The 22,121-nt window shown below is 36.6% G+C and overlaps 1 protein-coding gene across 2 annotated transcripts in view; it reads left to right on the forward strand.

Moving 5' to 3' along the window:
* The first annotated feature begins 4,705 nt into the window (after positions 1-4,705).
* Positions 4,706-22,121, forward strand: part of LOC123698776 — a 37,384-nt gene continuing 19,968 nt past the window's right edge. The window contains exons 1-2 of one of the 2 annotated variants that reach the window (XM_045645564.1): positions 4,723-4,856; positions 21,192-21,440. In XM_045645564.1, coding sequence (XP_045501520.1) covers positions 21,389-21,440 — 52 coding nt within the window. In that variant the 5' untranslated portion in view covers positions 4,723-4,856; positions 21,192-21,388. Of the gene's footprint in view, positions 4,857-21,191; positions 21,441-22,121 lie in introns of both variants that reach the window. The other variant, XM_045645565.1, reaches the window with a different exon arrangement.

Consider the following 22,121-nt stretch of genomic DNA (forward strand, 5'->3'; position numbering starts at 1 on the left):
AACATACAAACATACAGGTGAAGCAAGGGTGAAGCTAATAAAAAGCGTGTAAAAAGGTTAACTGACGTAACATCGTCAGTTCTTTTAATCAGAAATTGTTTATTATGTTTAAAATGGTTTATTAGTTAAATTAAATCTTAAAATTACTCGTATTAGTTATTATTATTGTAAATATGTACTTAATCGTATCTAATTGAAAAAAGTTAAGCAAATGTGCAGTTCTAACAAAACGAAATAATAATATTATAGTGCATTGGGGGAATTTCGGATGAGGGGTAATTTCAGAAAATTGTGAATACCACTATTAGAGCATCGCTTTATCGTATCGCAAAGGAAGGGCATGAAGATATCTAATATATATAAATCTCGTGTCACAATGTTTGTCCTCAATGGACTCCTAAACCACTTAACCGATTATAATAAAATTCACACACCATGTGCAGTTCAATCCAACTTGAGAGATAGGATAGTTTAAATCTCAAATCGTTTTAGAGAAAGCAGGCGAAGCCGCGGGCGGTAAGCTAGTATTATATATATTATATATATAGGTTTGATATTATTAGCATACATATTTGCTTTTATAATCTATCGATAGTAACGTATTAATTTAACATATACGTATTTACCCCGTGGCCGGAATTACCCTAATGCACCTTAATATATTATCTATTATTTTTATGCCTTCGTTACTAGGTTACGTTGTTGAATTTTATTTAACTGTCAAAAATGTTGCCTATATGACTCTAAGGCCCTCTACACTATTGTGATTGCTTCTACTCGCCAAACGCTGCCCATTCTGAAGAGGGCCCATTAGGTACATATTTTAGTTACTGAAAGTGGGACATTTAAATTATTGAGGGTGATTAAAAAAAATTGTAGTTAATTTCAGTAGTAATTGTCCAAGCCTGGTTTTTACATGAACATTCAAATCAAATCAAATCAAATTATCTTTATTTGCGGAATGTACTTACAAAGATGTTAGGTAGGTACAAATTATAATATAGCTTCTTATACATTCTACTCGTAGTTGAGCGTGCAAATATCATTATAGATTACTAATGATTGGCTGATTGGCATTATAAATCAAACCGACAAATCAGACTAAAAACATAATACATATTGCCAACAGTGGGCTGATAATATTGTTGAACGATAGAGAGATGTTTAATAAACATTCATTCGTATAAATCTATATATTTGACTATTTTACTCTTGACAACACTGACATCTCTGCTTGATAAGACCGGTAGTGAACGAATTATCTTTTTTTTCAAAGATTTGTTTTCCCATAGAATCAAAAGTCAATATTTTACAAATAATTATTAAAATTAATATACTTAATGAATTTTAAATATATTATGATTTCTGTAACAGTTAGGTCCAGTTTCGCCATTCTCCTTTAAAAATTAAATTCATTAGACTCTTAAATGAAATTAATTTAGTAATAACGTGACTATGTTGGCCCATATTAGAATCAGATAGTCAGAGGATTGTGCAGGAGGACATGCACAAGCTATCCGAGGATGTGCTACCCACTTCCTGCACTTGAGATACTGAGGTGAGATACTTATTAAATACTGAGTTTCTGACTACTGAGGTTTTTGGATAGAAAAGATCTTGACTTACGTAATTGGTAATGGAACATGCAATCATTAAAGTCACAGCCAATAAAATTAATTATAACGCACCTTCGGTAGAACAAGGGCATAATTGTCATAAATTGCCAAAATGACTTAAATATGCAGAAATGCTTTAAAAAGGCCCTTTCAACTGGAGGGACAAAGACATTCGTTTAATTCCTACAAAAAACAGCCAGATTGAAATAGTGGCGTTGTCATTTTGGCGCTATTTTGTTTCTCTCTTGGCGAGACAAAGTCTCATTGGTTAGTTGTGCCATCGGCGGGGACTGAGCTAGCTGTCACTTGGAGCGCTAACGTCGTCTAAAAGGGGTGACAGACGTACGAGTAAGTACGCGAACTTGTGGCTCGACGACCTTTTTCGCTCGTGTGTCACCCCAAGTACGCGTACTTAAAAACCGTCGAGTAAGTTCGTTGACGATCCAACATGTTTGAAATTTTACTCGAAGCCCGCCTTGGCTCGCACGTCTGTCACCGCCGCGAGCCGAGTAAGTACGCGAACTTTAAAACCGCGACTTTAAAGTTCGTACGTCTATCAGCCCTTTAAGTAAATATGCCCTATAATGTTTTTGATTTCTGGAACGACAAGGCCATATCTGTCACACTTATGCCTAGTTTACGATTTAAAAATTGGGAGGACAAAGTCGTTCAGACAATTGTGCCCTTGTCTGTCCAAGATTTGTTATACTCCATGGTCTTAAAAGTAACATTTTATTCCGATAATTGCTGTAGAGAGCAAAAAAACAAGTTAGTTTTTTAGAAATTTAAACGATAGGACTGCCAATCAAAATACAACAAACATACCCTCACACCCACAAATCTATCCTCAAAAACTTTCGAGTTTACATAATAAATAATAATATTAGTAAGATATTTATTCGTAAATAATTATTTTTCTTTTTCAAATTTGTTTTTGGAATGTAATTTTTTTGCTGTGAACACATTGCCTATAAAATCGATCATACATAAATTAGGGGACCCAGCATAAAGCCGATGCCGTCCATTCTGGAATGTAAAACGTGCAAAAAAAGCTGGCCCAATATCAATATGCACTCCGGCAGAATACATAAGCCTTATAAAAAATGCCACGAAAAAGGAGGAATTATTTAATGTCAAGGAATTGAATTATGATTCTTTCTTGTTCTGTTATCTTAATATAATATTATTCCAATTTTTAAAGCGATTCCAAAGAATTTTGCTAGGAAACATAATAGTTTCAGATTGTTGAAGGTGTGTAATGGCTGATTAGTAAGTTTTGATCTCTATTTTTGTGATAAAGTACTGCGGCTTTCTAAAGTGTTTAAGAAAATAAAACATTTATACAAAAAAACACGTTATTATCATTCCAAAATTATTAACTTAAAGCTTTAGATATGGCCATATTTACAAATAAATTTTCTTGTTGGTGGAACAAGGGCACAAATGTACACCTACTTAAGAAAAAAATATTATTAAAAAAAAACTAGCAGTTTTTAATATTTGTAAACGATACACCTAAAAGAATATAGTATATAGTTTATGTCATACAAAGCAGAACAACCATAAAAAAATTATTATCATAGCTAGACCACATTAAGTACTACAAATATCTTAAAATGGCTCTCCTGTAAAATTGCAAAAACTGTAATTGTGCCCTTGTTCTACCGAAGGTGCGATAAGAGCAGCTGACAGGCCCATTTCCCCTCTCGGCTGCACCCCACCGATTTGCTGTTTAAACTAATAAATTATATATAGAATAATCTTGTTATTGTTTATTATCTACTTCTTCTTTCATATAATAATAAAGTCACTTTTTCTTTGCTGAGATTTGAGAAATAATATTATGCAAATATAATTGAATATGGCGACTGTTATGATATAAGCTTCTTGGTTAGGTATAACCGATTTAATGTGTTGCATTTTTGTATCAAGATACTGACACAAAATTTTGGCTCATATGTGACAGTATGCGGTTCTACAGGGGTCTTAGTACCTACGCAATGACAAAAAGAAAAATGATGGTCTGAACGCTAGTACCGGCGGCCCAGTCGCGTGGGTGTTAGTCGAACTCGTCGGATAAATTACGAGCGTGTGTGTGCGTCGGATAAATGATTTGTTCCACAAAAATTTTAAGATTTACCTTACCGATAGCCCATAAAAAAGAAATAGGTGGTAGTGCTTAATCATCATCGTGCAGCCATTTACGAAAATCGTCATGTCACTTTTCGGACATACGCCATACCGCCGAAAATCCGCAAATTGTTCCGTTTATTCCTTTTGAGGTTCGGAACCCTAAAAACATGTCAACTTCATATAAATTTATTCAAAAATGATTATAATTAACGTATTCTAATAAGGTTGAAATTACTAGCGCTTAATTTTTCCTAATGGCCGCACGAAGGCTGCGAGTGGCGACTAGTACCTATATGTTAATATGTTATATTGTGGATTAATTGTAGGTGAAATTATATAAAAAATAAGGTAGAAAATTGTATTTTTTATCAGCCGTAACTTGGATATTGTAACCTATGCTCTACCCTAAACAAATTTTCATTAACAAAAGCGCGCTAAGTGATCACGCAACGTGACTACAACTGCTACAGCTCACGATAACATATAATATTATTGTGAACAAATCATTTAAGAAAACGAAATTATATTTATGTTTTTGTACATGCTTATTGATTGTATAAAATATGTGTTTTTGCAATTTCACAATAATAGTACATTAAGAAAAATATTTTTGAAAAGTTAAATTCGTAACTATATTTGTATAACATTCTATAATATTTTATGATTTAATTTCGTTTATGCTACCCGTCAAAATATTGTTGAATGTTTATTATCGTAAATCGTGGCTCACTTGCAGCGCGTAAACAATGCCGGCTACGTTTTCATTGTTGTGATAGTGTCGGCGAGAGGCGAGCGCTCGGTGCGGCGCCCGCATGGCGCTCAGCGAGGGTGCGTTATGCGTAAACAAACACGCAGGCGTACGCGCAGCGCACGTGGGGCGCCCGGCCCTGTGCTGTGGGGTGTGGGGGCCCGGCGCGCCCCGAGCGCTGCTGCCTGCTGCGCTGCTAGACGCTAGTGCGTGTTCAGTTTAGCCGCGGATTGCGTGTGCGGTGTGCGGTGTGGCGTGTGCGAGTGTAGACTGTGTAGTAGCTAGCGAGGCGCGGGAACGCGCGCGCGCATGAGGGACGCGACCGCTGTTATAAATATTGATGGAAATCGATAATCAAGGTGCGTTCTTATTGATGTCAAGGTAGCTGTGATTAATTAATTGAAATTATAAGCCTATATTAAAAGATAAGTAGAAATTGTTTGTATTTGTTAATAAGATAATAATTGTTATCATTCTCTTATCGCACTCTCTTCTATTACTATTTACTACACAACGAGGTGTTGCGGGCATTTACTGCAAAGGTACTTTTTGTCTATTTTCAATATCTTATCTAATAATACTTGATCAGATGTTATATATTTTATTCATTAGTTGTTTTCATAATAACATAATACATAGTTGTAACGCGTCTTTCATATCCTACTTTTATTGCTTGTTTAATCTTTATAATGTTTATCATTTTTTATTAAATAATAATTTATTTATTTATTTAATTTAATTTAGACATACCAACAGAGTACACATGAAAATTATCACAATTAAAACTAAACAACTATCGAATATTATTATGATGTATACACCAATTACAGGTATGCACAAGAAAACTTATAATATAATTACGTTACTGTTGTTTTAAGTGCGTATAATGTTCGTATAACTTACCTACATAGGTAACGGTTTGAAAGAGAATGTTAAAAAACCGGCCAAGTGCGAGTCGGACTCGCGCACGAAGGGTTCCGAACTCCGAACTAGGTTTGGCCGGTAACATATACAACTATTGTACATAATATAATGTGTTCTTAAAACATAATAATAATATAAAATAAAAGTATAATATTTTTGTAGTAGACCGTCGGATTTATGGGAAGAGTAAAACGTGTGCTCTTATTCTATGGAGTTCGTAGAACCAAAAATGGATATATTTGATTGTATTTGTGAGAAGACGAGTATGCCCCAGTCGCCAGCTCGGCAGCGTGACAAGCGGGACAGTCGCGTGACGAGCCGCCAGCGTGACAAGCGGTACTCCGTCAGCTGTTGCGAGTCGCGTGACGAGCCGCCAGCGTGACAAGCGGGACAGTCGCGTGACGAGCCGCCAGCGTGACAAGCGGTACTCCGTCAGCTGTTGCGAGTCGCGTGACGAGCCGCGAGCGCGGAATGTGAACACCATGGGCTAATTATATCGCCTCCTGTAACATTGACGGCTCGAGGGCCGAAGGGTCAGCTACCTCCCAGCTCTGCAAAACATGCGCATAAGTTTTAAAATATACTCTTTTAACTGAAATCTCTTTTAATTATTGAGGGACAAGCTATTTGTTTGAAAGTTCATATGATTTAAGTTTAAAGTACATTATACGTTAACCGGATTTGCGTCGTTCTTTTCTTGTACAAAAAATCACAAAAAAGAATGTCGTTTCCTATAGAGCGATGACTCCACAAGGATGTCCGGATATCACGGCCCGTCCGCGTCGGCGCTTTCAGTAGAGTTAACTGCTGCAGTCTGAAATTTTTTTCATAATATCCCATTTCTTAATCACATTAATAATATTATCCAATGAAAATCTGTTGACATAGAGGGTCGAAAAATGCAAGTGCTGTGATATAACTATGTAGGTACTAGGTACCTATATTGCTTAAAATAATAGTAAAGATATCGTATTTTTAGCACTTATAAAGAAGTCAATATTTATCTGTACCTAAATATATTTATTAAACGGAAGTTATTACGTTGAAAGACGAACCGTGTGTTCTGAATTAGTTAGGTTTAGTGTGATGACAGCTCATTATGGGTCGGATAAGACGAGCGAGTCCCGCTCAGTATGAGCCGCCCCAATCTATGATTTATTATTCACATTTATTTACAGCTACCTTATAATTCATTTCCTATTTTTATCTATACTCAATCATTGTATAAATCCAGTGCCGGATTAGCCACGTAGCAAGAGTAGCAAATGCTACGGGCCCCGCGACTCGGGGGGCCCCGCGGTCTAATACCTGTCTGACCGTAAAAAAATATCAAAAATACACGTACCATAAAAAAATACACGTACCTACCACGAGAAACGTTGGTATCAAAATCTCCAACAATAATTTAAAATTTTACCACGTTTCTACAATTGAGCGCTGGCTACACCAAAAATTGTATTGTACTGCTTGCACTGCGCTACACGCAAGTTGGTAGCACGGCAAAACTAACAGGGGAATCCCCTGATATTGTCATCGAACGAGCTAGTCGTAACAACTAACAACTCGATCAAATAAAATAGGATTCTGTCGACTATCAAACCTTAGATTACACAATAAAAGGCAGATGGAGCATGACAATCATCCATCGCCCTTGTCAAAGAAAATACGAAATCAAAAACGAATACGAACCTCCGCCAGTGCTATAGCGATTATAGTGTCATGCAATACGTCAAAAGGGGTTTGCTATTTTAGTAAAAAAATGCTGTCTTGTGATATTAAAACGCTGTAAAATTTGTTCCCGAAAACAAACAAAACTCAAACTCAAACTCAAACATTTATTTATTCAATTAGACTTCTTTTAGAAGCACTTTTGAAACGTCATTACATATTTTAACATTTACCACCGATTCGGAAAGCAGTATCTACGGAGAAGAATCGGCAAGAAACTCCATAGTTGCTCTTTTTAATAATGTCAGTTTTATATTTAATTTTACAAAATACATTATATGTACATTATAATCATAATATGCCAAAGAACTGTCCTGTGGTTTTTACGCGACAACCCTCCATGGGTTTTTAATTTTTATCGTCCATATATTCCTTAATACTGTAATCGTTCGTTTCAGCCGTGGGACGTCCACTGCTGGACAAAGGCCTCCCTCAAGGATTTCCAGTACGACCGGTCACCGGCGGCCTGCATCCAGCGGCTCCCTGCCACTCGGACCAGGTCGTCCGTCCATCTTGTGGGAGGTCGTCCCACGCTTCGTCGTCCAGTTCGTGGCCTCCATTCCAGAACCTTTCTGCCCCAACGGCCATCGGTTCTACGGGCTATGTGCCCCGCCCATTGCCACTTCAACGTACTAATCCGGCGAGCTATGTCGGTGACTCCGGTTCTCCTACGGATTTCCTCATTTCTGATTCGATCTCGTAGGGAAACTCCGAGCATAGCCCTTTCCATAGCACGTTGGGCGACGCTGAGCTTGTGCACAAGGCCCAGGGTTAGAGGCCACGTCTCTGTTCCGTAGGTCATCACTGGTAACACACACTGCTCGAAGACTTTAGTCTTCAGGCACTGAGGGATTTTGGACGAAAAGATGTTCTTTAACTTCCCGAACGCTGCCCACCCGAGTCGGATTCGACGATTGACCTCCTTCCCGAAGTTGGACCTGCCTAATTGGACGGTTTGTCCTAGGTAGACATATTCGTCAACAACTTCGAGAGTAGAGTTTCCAACAGAGACTGGAGTGGGCACAACATGGACATTTGACATGATTTTCGTCTTGTCCATGTTCATGCTAAGGCCCACTTGTTGTGAAACTCTGTAGAGGTCATCGAGCATTGCATTAAGGTCTTCCATGGATTCTGCCATGACTACGATATCATCGGCAAATCGAAGATGAGAGATGTACTCGCCATTAATATTGATGCCAAGTCCTTTCCATTCCAACAGTTTGAAGGCATCTTCCAAAGCAGCGGTAAAAAGTTTGGGCGAGATCACATCGCCTTGTCTTACACCGCGCTGCAATGGGATTGCCTTTGTACACTGATCTTGTACTCGGACTGACATGGTGGCGTGTTCGTACAAGCTTCTCAATACTTCGATGTACCGATAGTCAATACGGCACCGCTGGAGAGACCTTAACACGGCCCAGGTCTCGATCGAATCGAAGGCTTTTTCATAGTCCACAAACGCTAAGCATAGTGGCAAATTATACTCCTCGGTTTTCTGTATAATTTGCCGCAGCGTGTGGATGTGGTCTATGGTGCTAAAGCCTTTACGGAAACCGGCTTGTTCGGGAGGCTGGAAGTCATCTAACCTGCGTTCGAGACGATTCGTGATAACCCTTGAGAACAGCTTATAAACATGGCTCAAGAGTGATATCGGTCTGTAGTTCTTCAATAGGGTCTTGTCTCCCTTTTTGAAGAACAGAACAACCACACTCCTGCTCCATGCTTCAGGCGTTGTGCCCTCGAGTAAGGCGGAATTAAATAGCCTCTGTAGCATTCTGAGGATTGGTTTTCCACCCGCTCTCAGAAGCTCAGAGGTGATTCCGTCCTCACCCGGCGCCTTGTTGTTCTTAAGCTGTTTCAGAGCTATCCTAATCTCGTACAGGCTGATGTCCGGGATATCTTCGGTGAAATGTCGGGTTAGTCGGGCTCTTGGGTCTTTCGCCGGACTAGAAACAGGCTTGGCAACTGAGGTGTAAAGTTGCCGATAGAACCTCTCGACCTCTCCTAATACCTCTGGCTTGGCCGACACTACTACGCCACGATCTGTCTTCAGCTTCGTCAGCTGGCTCTGCCCAATAGACATATCTCTTGCAAACACTTTCGAGCCTTGGTTTCGCTTAATCGCTTCCTCAATGCTTGAAGCATTAAAGGAGCGAATGTCGTGCCGCAGAGATTTAGATATCCGTCTATTGAGCTGCCTATATGACTTAGCATCTTCAGATGTGCGCAGTGGCATAGAGCGCCGGTCTGCCATTAGTTTCAGAGTTTGGTCCGAGAGTTTTTGCGGATTTACTTTACGGGTTTTAAAGTGGGACCCAACCGCGCGGATAGTTTCTACCAGCCTGTTATTTAGATCGTCCACAGAGACGCTACTGTCGAGGCAAGCGAAGCGATTTTGGAGCTCCAGTTGAAAGCTTTCGGGGTTTTGGATCTGGGCATGGCAAGGGCGGAGCGTAGACTTCATTAGACGTGATCTTTCACGTTTGACATTAATATTCAAGATGCCTCGTACCATTCGGTGATCGCTTCCGGTTTTCACCCTATGGATCACAGAGACATCTTTGAATATTTGTCTCTTCGTGGTCATAATGAAGTCTATCTCATTTTTCGTCCTTCCATCCGGGCTCAGCCAGGTCCACTTCCTGTGATTCGGTTTCTGGAAGAAGGAATTCATCATAAAGAGTCCTTCCTTCTCCAGAAAATCAGCAAGTTTCTGGCCCCTCGGATTACGTTGCCCAAACCCAAATTTCCCCACTCTCAACTCATCATCGCCTCTCTTCCCCAACTTTGCGTTGAAATCTCCCATCACAACATTGAAGTGTGTTTTCGAGGTATGTATGGCTCTACTTACGTCCTCATACATAATCTCCACTTCTTCATCGGAGTGAGCCGAGGTCGGTGCGTAAACCTGTATGACCTTCAGCGAATATCTTTGAGATATTCTGAGTATAAGGCACGCTACCCTGCTCGACACGCTCTCGATGCTTACGATGTTGTTGACGAGAGATTTGTGGACGATAAACCCGACTCCACCTTGGGACTGTTGGTCGCCCTCCCGGTAGAAGAACAAATTACCAGACGTCAACGTTATCGTGTCCTCCCCCTCTCTTCGGACTTCTGATAACCCTATGACATCCCATCGTAATTTGCTCAATTCTTCTTCCAGCTCAACTATCTTTTCGTCCGTCCTCAATGTGCGTGCATTGTATGTTACCAGGGCCAGGGGTCGTGTGGAGTGGTAGCCGGATCTCATCCGGTGATTCTTAGCACCCCTAAGTACCCCTAATACTGTAATAGGCTCTCTGAATTAGTACATTTTTTATATAAGTTTTAAATTTAGAACTACTGAACTCTTTAATATCATGAGGAATTCTGTTGTAAAAGCGTATACCTTGACCCATAAATGAATTTTTAACTTAAAAGATAAAACATCGTTTTACAGGTTCTCTGCAGATTATTTCCGTACAAGGCGTGAATAGGTTGATAACTCGACTTGTATGAATTTTTTTTTATTTGAAAATTGGCATCTGGATCACTTGCTTTATATGGTGAATAAATGACTAAGTCGACAGGTCCGCTTTTAACGCACACACCCAACTTGTGAATTTTTGAACAACTCTCTACTAATGAGTAATAATATGACATCTGAAGATATCAAAAATTTATTTGATGAATAATTGAATAACTGAATATGTAAAGTTAAGCCTGCCATTTATTTAATGAAACTAACTAAATAACTGGAGATATTTAATTAATCACGCTACCCATATTTGCGTGTTCAGTAGTACAAATCGAGTTGTCAACTTATTACCGCATCAATAGAGCGTTATATTATCTGACAAGTAAACCTATCTATAAAGCGCGTCACACACGGTGAAGATACTATAATATTTTATGTTAAGATTCTCTAAAATAAAACGTTATAGTATCTTAAGGTATCCGGTATCAGCGTTCTGACCATCATTTTTCTTTTTGTCATTGCGTACTAAGACCCCTGTAGAACCGCCATCCTGTTACAAATGACCCAAAATTTGTTGGATGAAAATGTAACCAATGAACACAATCAATATTAGATTAATTGTAATGGTGTATAAAAAGTATTATGTCCTATGGAATTCTACTATGGGGCAGGGCAGCAGATATATAAACTATATTTATCTTATAGAAAAGAGCCATTCGCTCTATATATAATTTACGTGCTAGGGACTCACTAAGAGATCTCTTTAAGAATACTGGTATCCTTACTGTACCATCACAGTATAAGTATATTTAATAATATTTTGTATGTACACAAAAACGCCGACTTACACACAAAAGTAGGAGATAGACACTGTTATGGCACAAGGAACAGAAATAAAATTGAAATGCCATTTTACCGGTTAGCCAAAGTTAAAAATTCATTTATGGGGCCATTTTACCGGTTAGCCAAAGTTAAAAATTCATTTATGGGTCTATTTTAGGTATACGCTTTTACAACAGAATTCCACATTGTATTAAAGAGTTTGGTAGTGCTAAATTTAAAACTCATGTAAAAAATATATTCGTTCAGAGAGCCTATTATAGCATTAAGGAATATATGGAAGATGAAAATCCATGGCGGGTTGTCGCGTAAGAACCACAGGACAGTTCTTTGGCTTTTCAATGAAGCTTGAGGATTTTCTAAATTTTTCGGAATTAAGTTCGAAAAAAGGACCATTCACAATTAAAAAAAAGGATACCTCTGGTGATAAATTCTTATGGCAACCTGTAAAATAAAGATCCCAAAGGAGAAATTCGTTTCAAGACAGATTTGGACAATGAAAGCTCTTTTATAGTAATAAATTACAGAAAAGGGGCATACAAAATTTTGACAACATAGGTACAGCTAGAAGTTGTATCCAAAGACACTTAACCGATAAGTTAAGAAAAAAAAGAAGGATTTGATGAATCTATTACCATTAGTAGATCCCGCATTTCATGAATTTTATAAAGATATAAAGACCGATTATTATCGGTCTTCATATTTTTCTTATCTGGATCTGGATCTCGATCCAGATTTAGATACGGAAGATCTGGATCTAGATCCAGATTTAGATACGGAAGACCCCGATGTACAAGAAAATGGAGAAGACTGTGAATAATTACTATTTCCGCCTTGATTTTATTAATTTAAAAATTTATAATTTGATTTGTTTTTTTTAATAAATAAATATTATTTCCTTCAGGTATATTTTTTTATACTTACCTTACCTACATACCTATTTAGTTACCTTATGTACCTTACCTATATACTTACCAACATACTACAAAAATATTTTTTTTTAATTACCTAGGTACCTACTATTTCTACATATACTATACTAGATAACATACATACTTATTAATGTTAATATATTCATTTTTATGCTTATTTTTACGTTTGATTTGTACGTAGAAAATTAAATTTTGAATTCGGGTCTAAATTCATTAGGTGAATACATTGACAAGTCGTCGGTGAACGACTTGATATGTCTGTTTTTGTTATGATAAAAATCAAAATAAGTAAATTCCATGTAATAATCTGAAACGTCGATTCTTATAAAATATAATGCAATTAAAAAAAAAACAAAAATACAAAAAAATGGATTTACCAATAAAAAAGTAAACTTCAAAAGGCTGCCCTGAAAAGTATGCATTTTCGACTTGTCAACCTATTCACGCCATGTACGGATTTGGCTTATTTAATTTTGTACACAAATAATAATTTTACTTAAACGAAGGAATACAAAACTTCAACGTATGCTGCCAGTATTTTGAAAATGAATTTTTTTTTTATGGTAGAAGAAGGCAAACGAGCCGACGCCTTGCCTGATGGTAAGCTAAGTGCGCCGCCCATAGACTACCGTAACTGGGTTACGGGTGTTGCCTACTGGTAAGGGATTTGGAAGGAGTTAGGTAGAAGGGGCGAGGATGGGTAGGGGATGGGAAGGGATGTGGGCCTCCGGACCCCTCACTCACCGTACGGAACGCGACAGTAAACTGTCACTATGGCGCCGATATTCTGTGAGGGTGTGGTACCTTCCCCGGTGCGAGCGTGGCCCAATTCGTGCCGAAGCATGCTCGACTCCCACTATCAAAATATTTTTATGCCATTTTTATGGGTAAAACGGTAAAATGGTTTAAAGATCTTCGAGGTAGTGCTGTTGGATTTTTCGATGGTGAATGTGATTATTTGTATAGTGCAATAAAGGTTCATGATCATTATTAGATAATTTTAATAAGCATAATACTTTTTTTTAGAATCGTGTTTCCCAAACGTAGAAATTGCCTTGCGCATTTACTTGTCTCTCATGATCACTAACTGCAGTGGCGAACGTTCTTTTTCAACGTTAAAACGTATTAAAAACGAGTTAAGAAACACGATGGGCCAAGAACGTCTTAATCACCTTACTTTGATGAATATAGAGTATAATTTGCTTAAAGAAGTCGATAGTGAAAGTGTTATCTCTAAATTTGCCCATATTAAATGCAGAAAAGTTTATTTGTAATAGTTTTGTTTTATTTAATACCCTTTAATTTGAGAAACTATAGCAAACGAAGGGCCTCTTGACAGAATTTGCTACAGGCCCCGCGCTGGCTTAATCCGGCACTGTATAAATCAGGGTTCTAATATGATGAGAGATTTGCCGGTAAACATTAACGTTTAATTATGTTTACGGTACAAACATTATTTTATGATTTAAGCAAGTAAGAAACTTTTGTAGAATACATACAATATTTCTTATTTTTTGACGTTTATACAAAAATGTTGATACTAGGTATTAATAGTTAACTGAATTTGTTTTCAACTAGGAGTAATGCCACAAACATATTTAAGAATTATAGAACTGATGACAGCGACATATCCCAGGCAATTTGCTGTGTTGGCTGTGACCATATAAAGATAGACTATTGAGATTGACAGGCGGAGGCTAGTGACGAGGTGCACTTGTGAGAGTGAGGTCGAGAGCCTCGAGTGCGAGAGGACCCGCTGCGACCTTTCGGCGGTATTTCGAGCCAGCTATTTGCAGCCGCGCACAAATAGACCGCGCAAACGATATATACAGCCTAGATCTGGCCCTATACCTACGCGCTGCTGAAATATCACAACAATAATATAAATAGCCCACACTCATCTTTTAATGTGTTCCGACTGTTAGAAAGTCAAGAATGAACAAACACTCGGTTTATTTCTGATGAATTTTTCTGTCACATCAAATATAGAACACTACAAAATAGAATTAAACTTATTTCCATAAACATGAAATCAAAACATAAAATTAATTTTTTGGCCAAAGGAATTTCGGTTATAACAAAAAAGCGTTGAGCATCAATAACTCACAAAAAAGTGATTATATAAAAGACGAAGTGTTAGTCGCTGACAGCGGGAGGTGAGACGAGGAGTGTAAATCACGGCCAGAGCTGGAGCAGTGGAGATCAAAGGCGATTATATATGGAGCGATACTGTGATTGCGTTGGAAGTGGTCAATTCATGGCCAGGCAGAGCTCGCGGAATTTTAAATGAAATGTAAAACTTTATTGCAAATTAGTTGCGCCCATTGGTGACGCCCACGCTCGAGCTCGTACCAATTTCGTATATTTCCTACACACTATATAAAGCTATTTGAAATTTCTTGCTACTCCTAGATTAATTATTGTTGTTAATGATATTAGAGATAATGCATAAAAGCGATTGTTGCCGGTATATCTTTCTATATATAATTTCGATTGAAAATAGTTAATAACTAACTAACAGTTACTTAACTCTTTTGGTTCTTGTAAGATCATCGATTTTGTGTCGTTTGATCCGATTCGGGGCGAAGTAATACGGCCATTAAATGAAATCTAATGTTCTGAGCTATTGCAATTCGCCTGTGTAAACAAACTTCTCTTCAAACATCATAAACAAATGAACTCAGCCCTTGGTTCTGTTGTGATTATTGTTCTTTTTTTATTTCCCAATCTGTTCTATTGAGTTCAACGTTGGTGGTAATGGTATAGTAGTTAACATCATGTTTTTTTTTTTATATTTTATTATTATAATAATATGTAAGTAGGTATTTATCTTAAAAATATTCGTAACTTTTTATTATTCGTGTAAAATCAAACACAAGAAAATAATTTTTACGCCGTTAGTACACCGACGCATTCGTGTGCGGCAGCGAATCTCTGCGAAACTACTGCGTAGCGAAATATCTGTGGAACGTTAGTAAACAGCAATGTTTTCGCAACTTTTTCGCAATGCGTCTGTGTTAATGGCCATTTCGCAGTTCCTTGCGAAACATTACTGACAAGGACGCAACTATTTCATCTATCTATGTGCTAGAGTGAGACATATCATATGCGAAAACCTGCCATACTACTGACAGATTTTTCGTTGTTTCGCTGCCGCCCGCGAATGCGTCGGTGTACTAACGGCGTTAATGCTGATTGAATTGTCATCTTTAATGATAACAAACACAATTAGATTAAAATTACAATATAATTGAGTAATGGTTTCTTTTATTGCTTGTTTAAAAGTTTTATTTTTGTTTACTAGGTACATTATTAATATACACAGATATTATAAATAATAAAAAGTAAAAACAAAGATGCCTTAACAGTTAACATACCTACTTTTGTTCGTTACTGAGACACGCAAAGATTGTAAGAAATTGCCGCCGCCAAATTGTACATTAAGTAATATCGTTTTTGTAAATTTTGTTTTGTGTGCAATAAAGTGTTTTCTATCTATCTAAGATAAACAATGAAATTTTAGGGTTTGAACCATAGAGCGTGCATCGGTTCAGTTGTCAGAAGGCTTTACCGTCGCAATGAAACGTTTCGTTCTTCAGAAGAACTTCACGATATCTCATAAATCTCACCTGATTTACGTTTTCTTGGTGTATTTAGGGCTTGGCGGCTACAAACGAGACTTTAAAGTTTCCGTACGATTTAATGGCTGCTTGAGGTACCTAACACGTAAGCTTTGGAATTAGCTTGTACGCTTGTTAACGTTTATTTAAGTTATTCTGAATTACAGTTATAACGAAATAATAGAAAGTCCATTCTAAGTTAACATATTATTACATTTAACATTTTATAACATATAATACAGAATTTGATAATCAAAGAAATGTTAGCATTATGTATTAGCGTTTTATTCGGTGCACCAGCACTTTCTTCTATAAAACTCCCTGTTGCAATATTAACCTCTTGTACTTACAAATAAACTATAGATACATAAAATTATACAACAAATCAATATATTATTATATAATGCAGTATTCGATACAATAATAATTGAGTTGAGTGCCAGCGCCAAGTGTGAAGTTCTCAGAGGCGAGGAACACGCGCCGCAGATGCGCACGCGCACCGCATTCCGAAACCGGCTCGATGCGGATGCCATATTCTCCATTTTGCAATAAGTATACTCCGTTTTATATTACTTTTATTAGGAATACCGCATTCTTGATGTTTGTTTAACGCATTCGCCGACTAGATTTTTCTTCGTATGTCATTATTAAAGGGAATCTCAAATTTAGTAGGTATTGGTTTTAAATGATATATATAAATTGTTTATGGCTAGTTTCAAAAATGATATCAAACTCAAACTCAAACTCAAACATTCATTTATTCAATTAGACTACTATTTAGTAGCACTTTCGAATCGTCATTACATAAGTATTTTTAAAATTTACCACCGATTCGGAAAGCAGTATCTATGGAGAAGAATCGGCAAGAAACTCCATAGTTGCTCTTTTAAAATCATGTCAATATTACATAATATGTAACTTATATCTAACTTATACATAATATATCATAATATGCCAAAGAACTGTCCTGTGGTTTTTACGCGACAACCCTCCATGGGTCTTTATCGTCCATATATTCCTGAATACTGTAGTACGCTCTCTGAACTAGTACATTTTTTATATAAGTTTTAAATTTAGAACTACTAAACTCTTTAATATTGAGAGGAATTCTATTGTATAAGCGTATACCTTGACCCATAAATGAATTTTTAACTTTAGCTAATCGGAAAAATGGCATTTCAATTCTATTCCTGTTCCTTGTGCCATAATCGTGTCTATCTCCTACTCTTGTGTGTAAGTCGGAGCTTTTGTGTACATGCAAAATATTATTAAATATATATATATTATACTGTGATGGTACAGTAAGGATACCAGTATTCTTAAAATGATCTCTTAGTGAGTCCCGAGCACGTAAATTATATATAGAGCGAATGGCTCTTTTCTGTAAGATAAATATAGTTTCTATATCTGCAGCCCTGCCCCACAGTAGAATTCCATAGGACATAATGCTATGAAAGTAGCTGAAATAAACCAATCTAGCCGTATCTTCATCGGTGAGATGCCTTATTTTTCGGACTGCATATGCAGCTGAACTGAGCTTACCTGCAGCGGTGTTGACATGGGCTCCCCACTGTAGTTTCTCGTCCAATGTTAACCCTAGAAATACAGTAGACTCAGTAGGATGCAATACCTCCCCGTTCAAGGTAACATCTCTGTTCAACTTTTTTACGTTAGGAAGTAAAAATTCAACACAAGTGGTTTTTTTGGCATTTAATAATAAATTATTGGCAGTAAACCATTCAGATATGTGTAAAAGAGCACTGTTCACTTCGTCAACATTTGGGTTATGCCTATCCACATGAAAAATTAAAGAGGTATCATCTGCAAACAGAACTATTTCACACCTATCCTGCAAATAATAGGGAAGATCATTGATATATACCAAGAATAAGAAGGGACCTAAAATTGACCCCTGTGGAACACCAATGTTAATTGACGCACCGCTAGAACGTTCTCCATTAACAACTACAGTCTGTATCCTATCATGCAGGTATGACGCTATGAGGTTCTAGGCTTTTCCTTTAATTCCATAGTGATTAAGTTTACGTAACAAAGTACAATGTTCAACGCAGGCAAATGCCTTGGAGAGGTCACAAAATATCCCCAGAGCATTTTTTGAGTTTTCCCATGCTTTATATATATGTGTTAGAAGTGCAACTCCAACATCTGTGGTTGAGCGCCCCTTTGTGAAACCAAACTGTTTGGTGTGCAGTAAATTATTAGATGCAAAATGACTACTCAATTGGTTTAATATTAACTTCTCGAATACCTTACTTAATGTTGGTAAAATAGAGATAGGTCTATAATTGTTACAGTTTTCTTGATCGCCCTTCTTAAATAGAGGTATAACTTTACTAAGCTTTAGTAAATTAGGAAATGTACCATAGTCACAACACTTATTAAATATGAAAGCTAAATTTTTCGCAATATTTTCTATTATATTATTATTAACTAAATTTACGGACATTCCCCAAAGATCACAAGTATTTTTTAGATTAAGCGTCTTAAAGGCAGTAACAATATCACTAGCAGTTACGTGTCGTAATTCAAATAATGTACTGCACCCCGCAACATGGTCCCTCAAAAAGGTTTCTGCAAGTGCTGAAGACGAATTTAAACTATGTATTAGTAATAGTAGCAGGGACACTATTGAAGAATTCTTCAAAAGCAAGCGCAACATCAGCACTTTTGTCAATAACCCTGTCATTATTTACAAGTTTTATAGTATTACTTAATTTGCTTTTACCCATTTCACCATTAATAATAGACCAAACTGTTTTAACTTTATTACCAGAGTCGCGTATTTTTTCTTTGATATACCAACGCTTTGCAGTAAAACAAACTTTTTTAAAAATTTTTGAGTAATTTCTAACGAAATTCTTTTTTTTAACGAATTTTTTTTTTCTAACGAATTTCTAAGTAATTTCTAAGAAAAGATGGGTCTTTATTATATTGCTTCATACCTTAAAATTCATAAAGAATGTTCCTGCACCTATGTATACTAGCTGTCGCCCATTTACTAAATGGTAAATCCTAGGTAATATTTAAAGATTTAACTTTAAATATTTTTTAACCGACTTCAAAAAAAAGGAGGAGGTTATCAATTCGGCCGGTATATTTTTTTTTTTTTTATGTATGTACACCGATTACTCCGAGGTTTCTGAACCGATTTACGTGATTCTTTTTTTGTTCGATGCGGGATGGTGTCGAATTGGTCCCATAAAAATTTTATTCGGATAGGCCCAGTAGTTTTTATTTTATGAGCATTTTTGTCTGTAGGTATTTGTAAATTTTGCAAGTGCAAGTTTGAAGTCAGTTGTTTTTAACGCACTTATCACTTGTTCAAATTCATTATGTACTAAATTAAAAAGATTTTTAAACATTTCACAAGGACTATTAGAAAAGGATTGATCATTTAGTACGGGCAGGTTTTTATTAATATTATTCCTAAATTTATTAATGCCTTTTTTAGTTAAAGGCCTAACATTAATCCTTTTAAATGTAGGTATGCAATCCCATTCAAAAACTACTTTCTGGCCACAGTGATCCGATGTCAATGTATTGAGAATATTTTTCTCTAAACAGATGCAGTCACAGTATATAATATTATCAATACAGGTTGCAGAAGTAGGTGTAATTCGTGTGGGTTCGTTAAAAAGTTTATATAGATTAAATGACTGAAATAAATTAACAATTCGTGTAGCCTTTTCTGTTTTTAAAAGTAAATCAATATTAAAATCGCCACATACTGTAACTTTTTTTTTACTCCTGCTTAGACGCTTTAATATTTCTTCCATGACTGTCTCAAACATATTATAGTCACTGGAAGGGGGTCTATAAACCCAAACAATAATATAACGCTCCAGCTCCACACAGGACAGTTCAATCTATGAGTTCAATGGTCCGTTCTACAGAAAGACTAAAAATGTCAGTTCGTTCTTAACATTTTACACTATAATGTACAAAAATAACAGAACCTCCGTGAATAGCCTGTGTCCTAAAGTATATACTTTTTAATTTGTAATTTTCAATATTTACTAACGAATGACATTGTTTAAGCCAATGTTCTGTTACACAAAATATTTTAATATTGTTATAATTCAGAAACAATTCTATTTCTTACAATTTGCTAGCCAAGCCTTGAATATTTTGATGCACAATGGAAAAAGAAATGCTGCTTTGTCTTATATACTAGTTTAAATCTAGCTTAGGGCTAGATTGTCTGTCAACACTTAACCTAGGTTGATGTATATAATTACTACTACATAAAATTATATCATAAAATGATATCTACCGAAGTGTGATCACCTTCAGGTATGAGGTATCAACTAAACTACGGAATGGGCACTTTTCCAAATGCTGTGTGGCATTATCTACTTGTTGTAATAACAGAATGGGCTTTTACCAAAATTGGAAAGATGATGCTTATAATTAATGGAAAGAATAGAGAGAGTAACGCATTTTGTTTAGCTAAAGTTACATTTCTTAATTCTTAGTAGAATCTTATGATCCACCATTAATTATGAATTTTATGTCTTTACAACGAACTTCAGTCTTAAATCAATGAGTTCTTAAAAAGGTAATCAAAGATACATAAAAATTCGTAGCGATAGTTTTATTGTTGGTTAAATTTATAACCGCCGTAGTGAGTGTCCTCAACGTTAGGTAATAAAGCACAGAGCCGCGCAGACCACATGTCGCATGTGAAACGCAGTAAAACAAATGAGATGCGAGCCTGATACTGCCGCTTCCCAAGTTCTCACACTTTCGACCGCTCTTGCGTTACTTTTAATTTCATAGGCGATAACTTTATCATCATATGTTAATGATTGCGTTACTCACTGATAGCGCACACTCGTAGAACCAAAAGCATGCGGTTAATGAGAACATTAAGTGTAGTTAGTTTTTGTGCTCTACAAATTAACTAAAATAGATATTTCATAATAATTGAAAACGTGAAATAATGTAATGCAGTTAACACATTTAAGACATTTTAGACGTACCTACACAAATTTAGACAGCCGACAGCTCATCACTATGTCACTATTTAAAACGTACCTATTTTTTTAACTATTTACATATTTTAGACCAGTTTAAAGGAGCTTATAACCTTTACTTTTACGAGATATTTATTGATTATTAATATGCGTATTGATAGAGGCAATGATCAAATTAAACTTTTTTCAGATGCTGGGAGCTATTTCGTTAGTATTCGTGATGTGTGAAAAACTGCATCGGTTGCTTTGATGACATTGTGATCGCTTCATCTGTGACGACTGGACCAAGAATAACTTTAGTATCAGTCAATAACCGTGAACGGTGTAGTTGGTGTAGTGTAGTGACCACCGAGTGAGCGTGTGTGCGTGACTGTGCTATCATTGACAATGTGCGTGTGTGTATCTCTACTGTTGCTCGCTGCATTGCCCGCTTTTGCAGGTAAGCTCTTTCCTTTATTTGTTTTAGGTATAATCAAATCATTACAGCATGTGTCATACGAAGCACACACGAAGGTACTTACTGGGCAATAAAATCACAAAGCGAATCTGACTAAGGTTAAGACATAAAAGTTTTATTGTCCCTTCGATTTGCTTTGATTTCTTGGAAATGTTCGCTATAGTTGCCGATCGGACGGGGAACGTGTCTCGTGACGTCAGAGGCGCGGCAGCAGGGAGCAGCACGGTCACACATCCGTCGAGTTCCCATAAAAGCTTTTATGGAACGCGTGTGTCGCTGATTTGTGCAGATGCTACAGCACATGGCTCGCGAGGGGACACCATTTTATATTTTGCTTTAAAATCAATTTAATGTTTGTAATCTTCTGATAATAGAGATTAAGTAAATTATGATGCCTAAGAAAAATATGCTGTTTAAAGGCTCTCAATGTATCTATGAAAAAGTAATTATCATTGTTCGTACTGCCGAAGTCAGGTTGTAGTAAACCTAAATTCATTAACGCAATTAATTCTTTATAAATTTATAAATATCAATAAGATATCAATAATAACGAACTGGATAGACTTTTTAAGAAAACATTAACGTAAAACTGCAAAAATGTGTAGATTTAATATTATGTGGAAAATGATTAATGATAATGCTGATTACAACGACCCGGTGATC

Source organism: Colias croceus, chromosome 16 (assembly GCF_905220415.1).
Source record: "Colias croceus chromosome 16, ilColCroc2.1".
Classification (NCBI taxonomy): domain Eukaryota; kingdom Metazoa; phylum Arthropoda; class Insecta; order Lepidoptera; family Pieridae; genus Colias; species Colias croceus.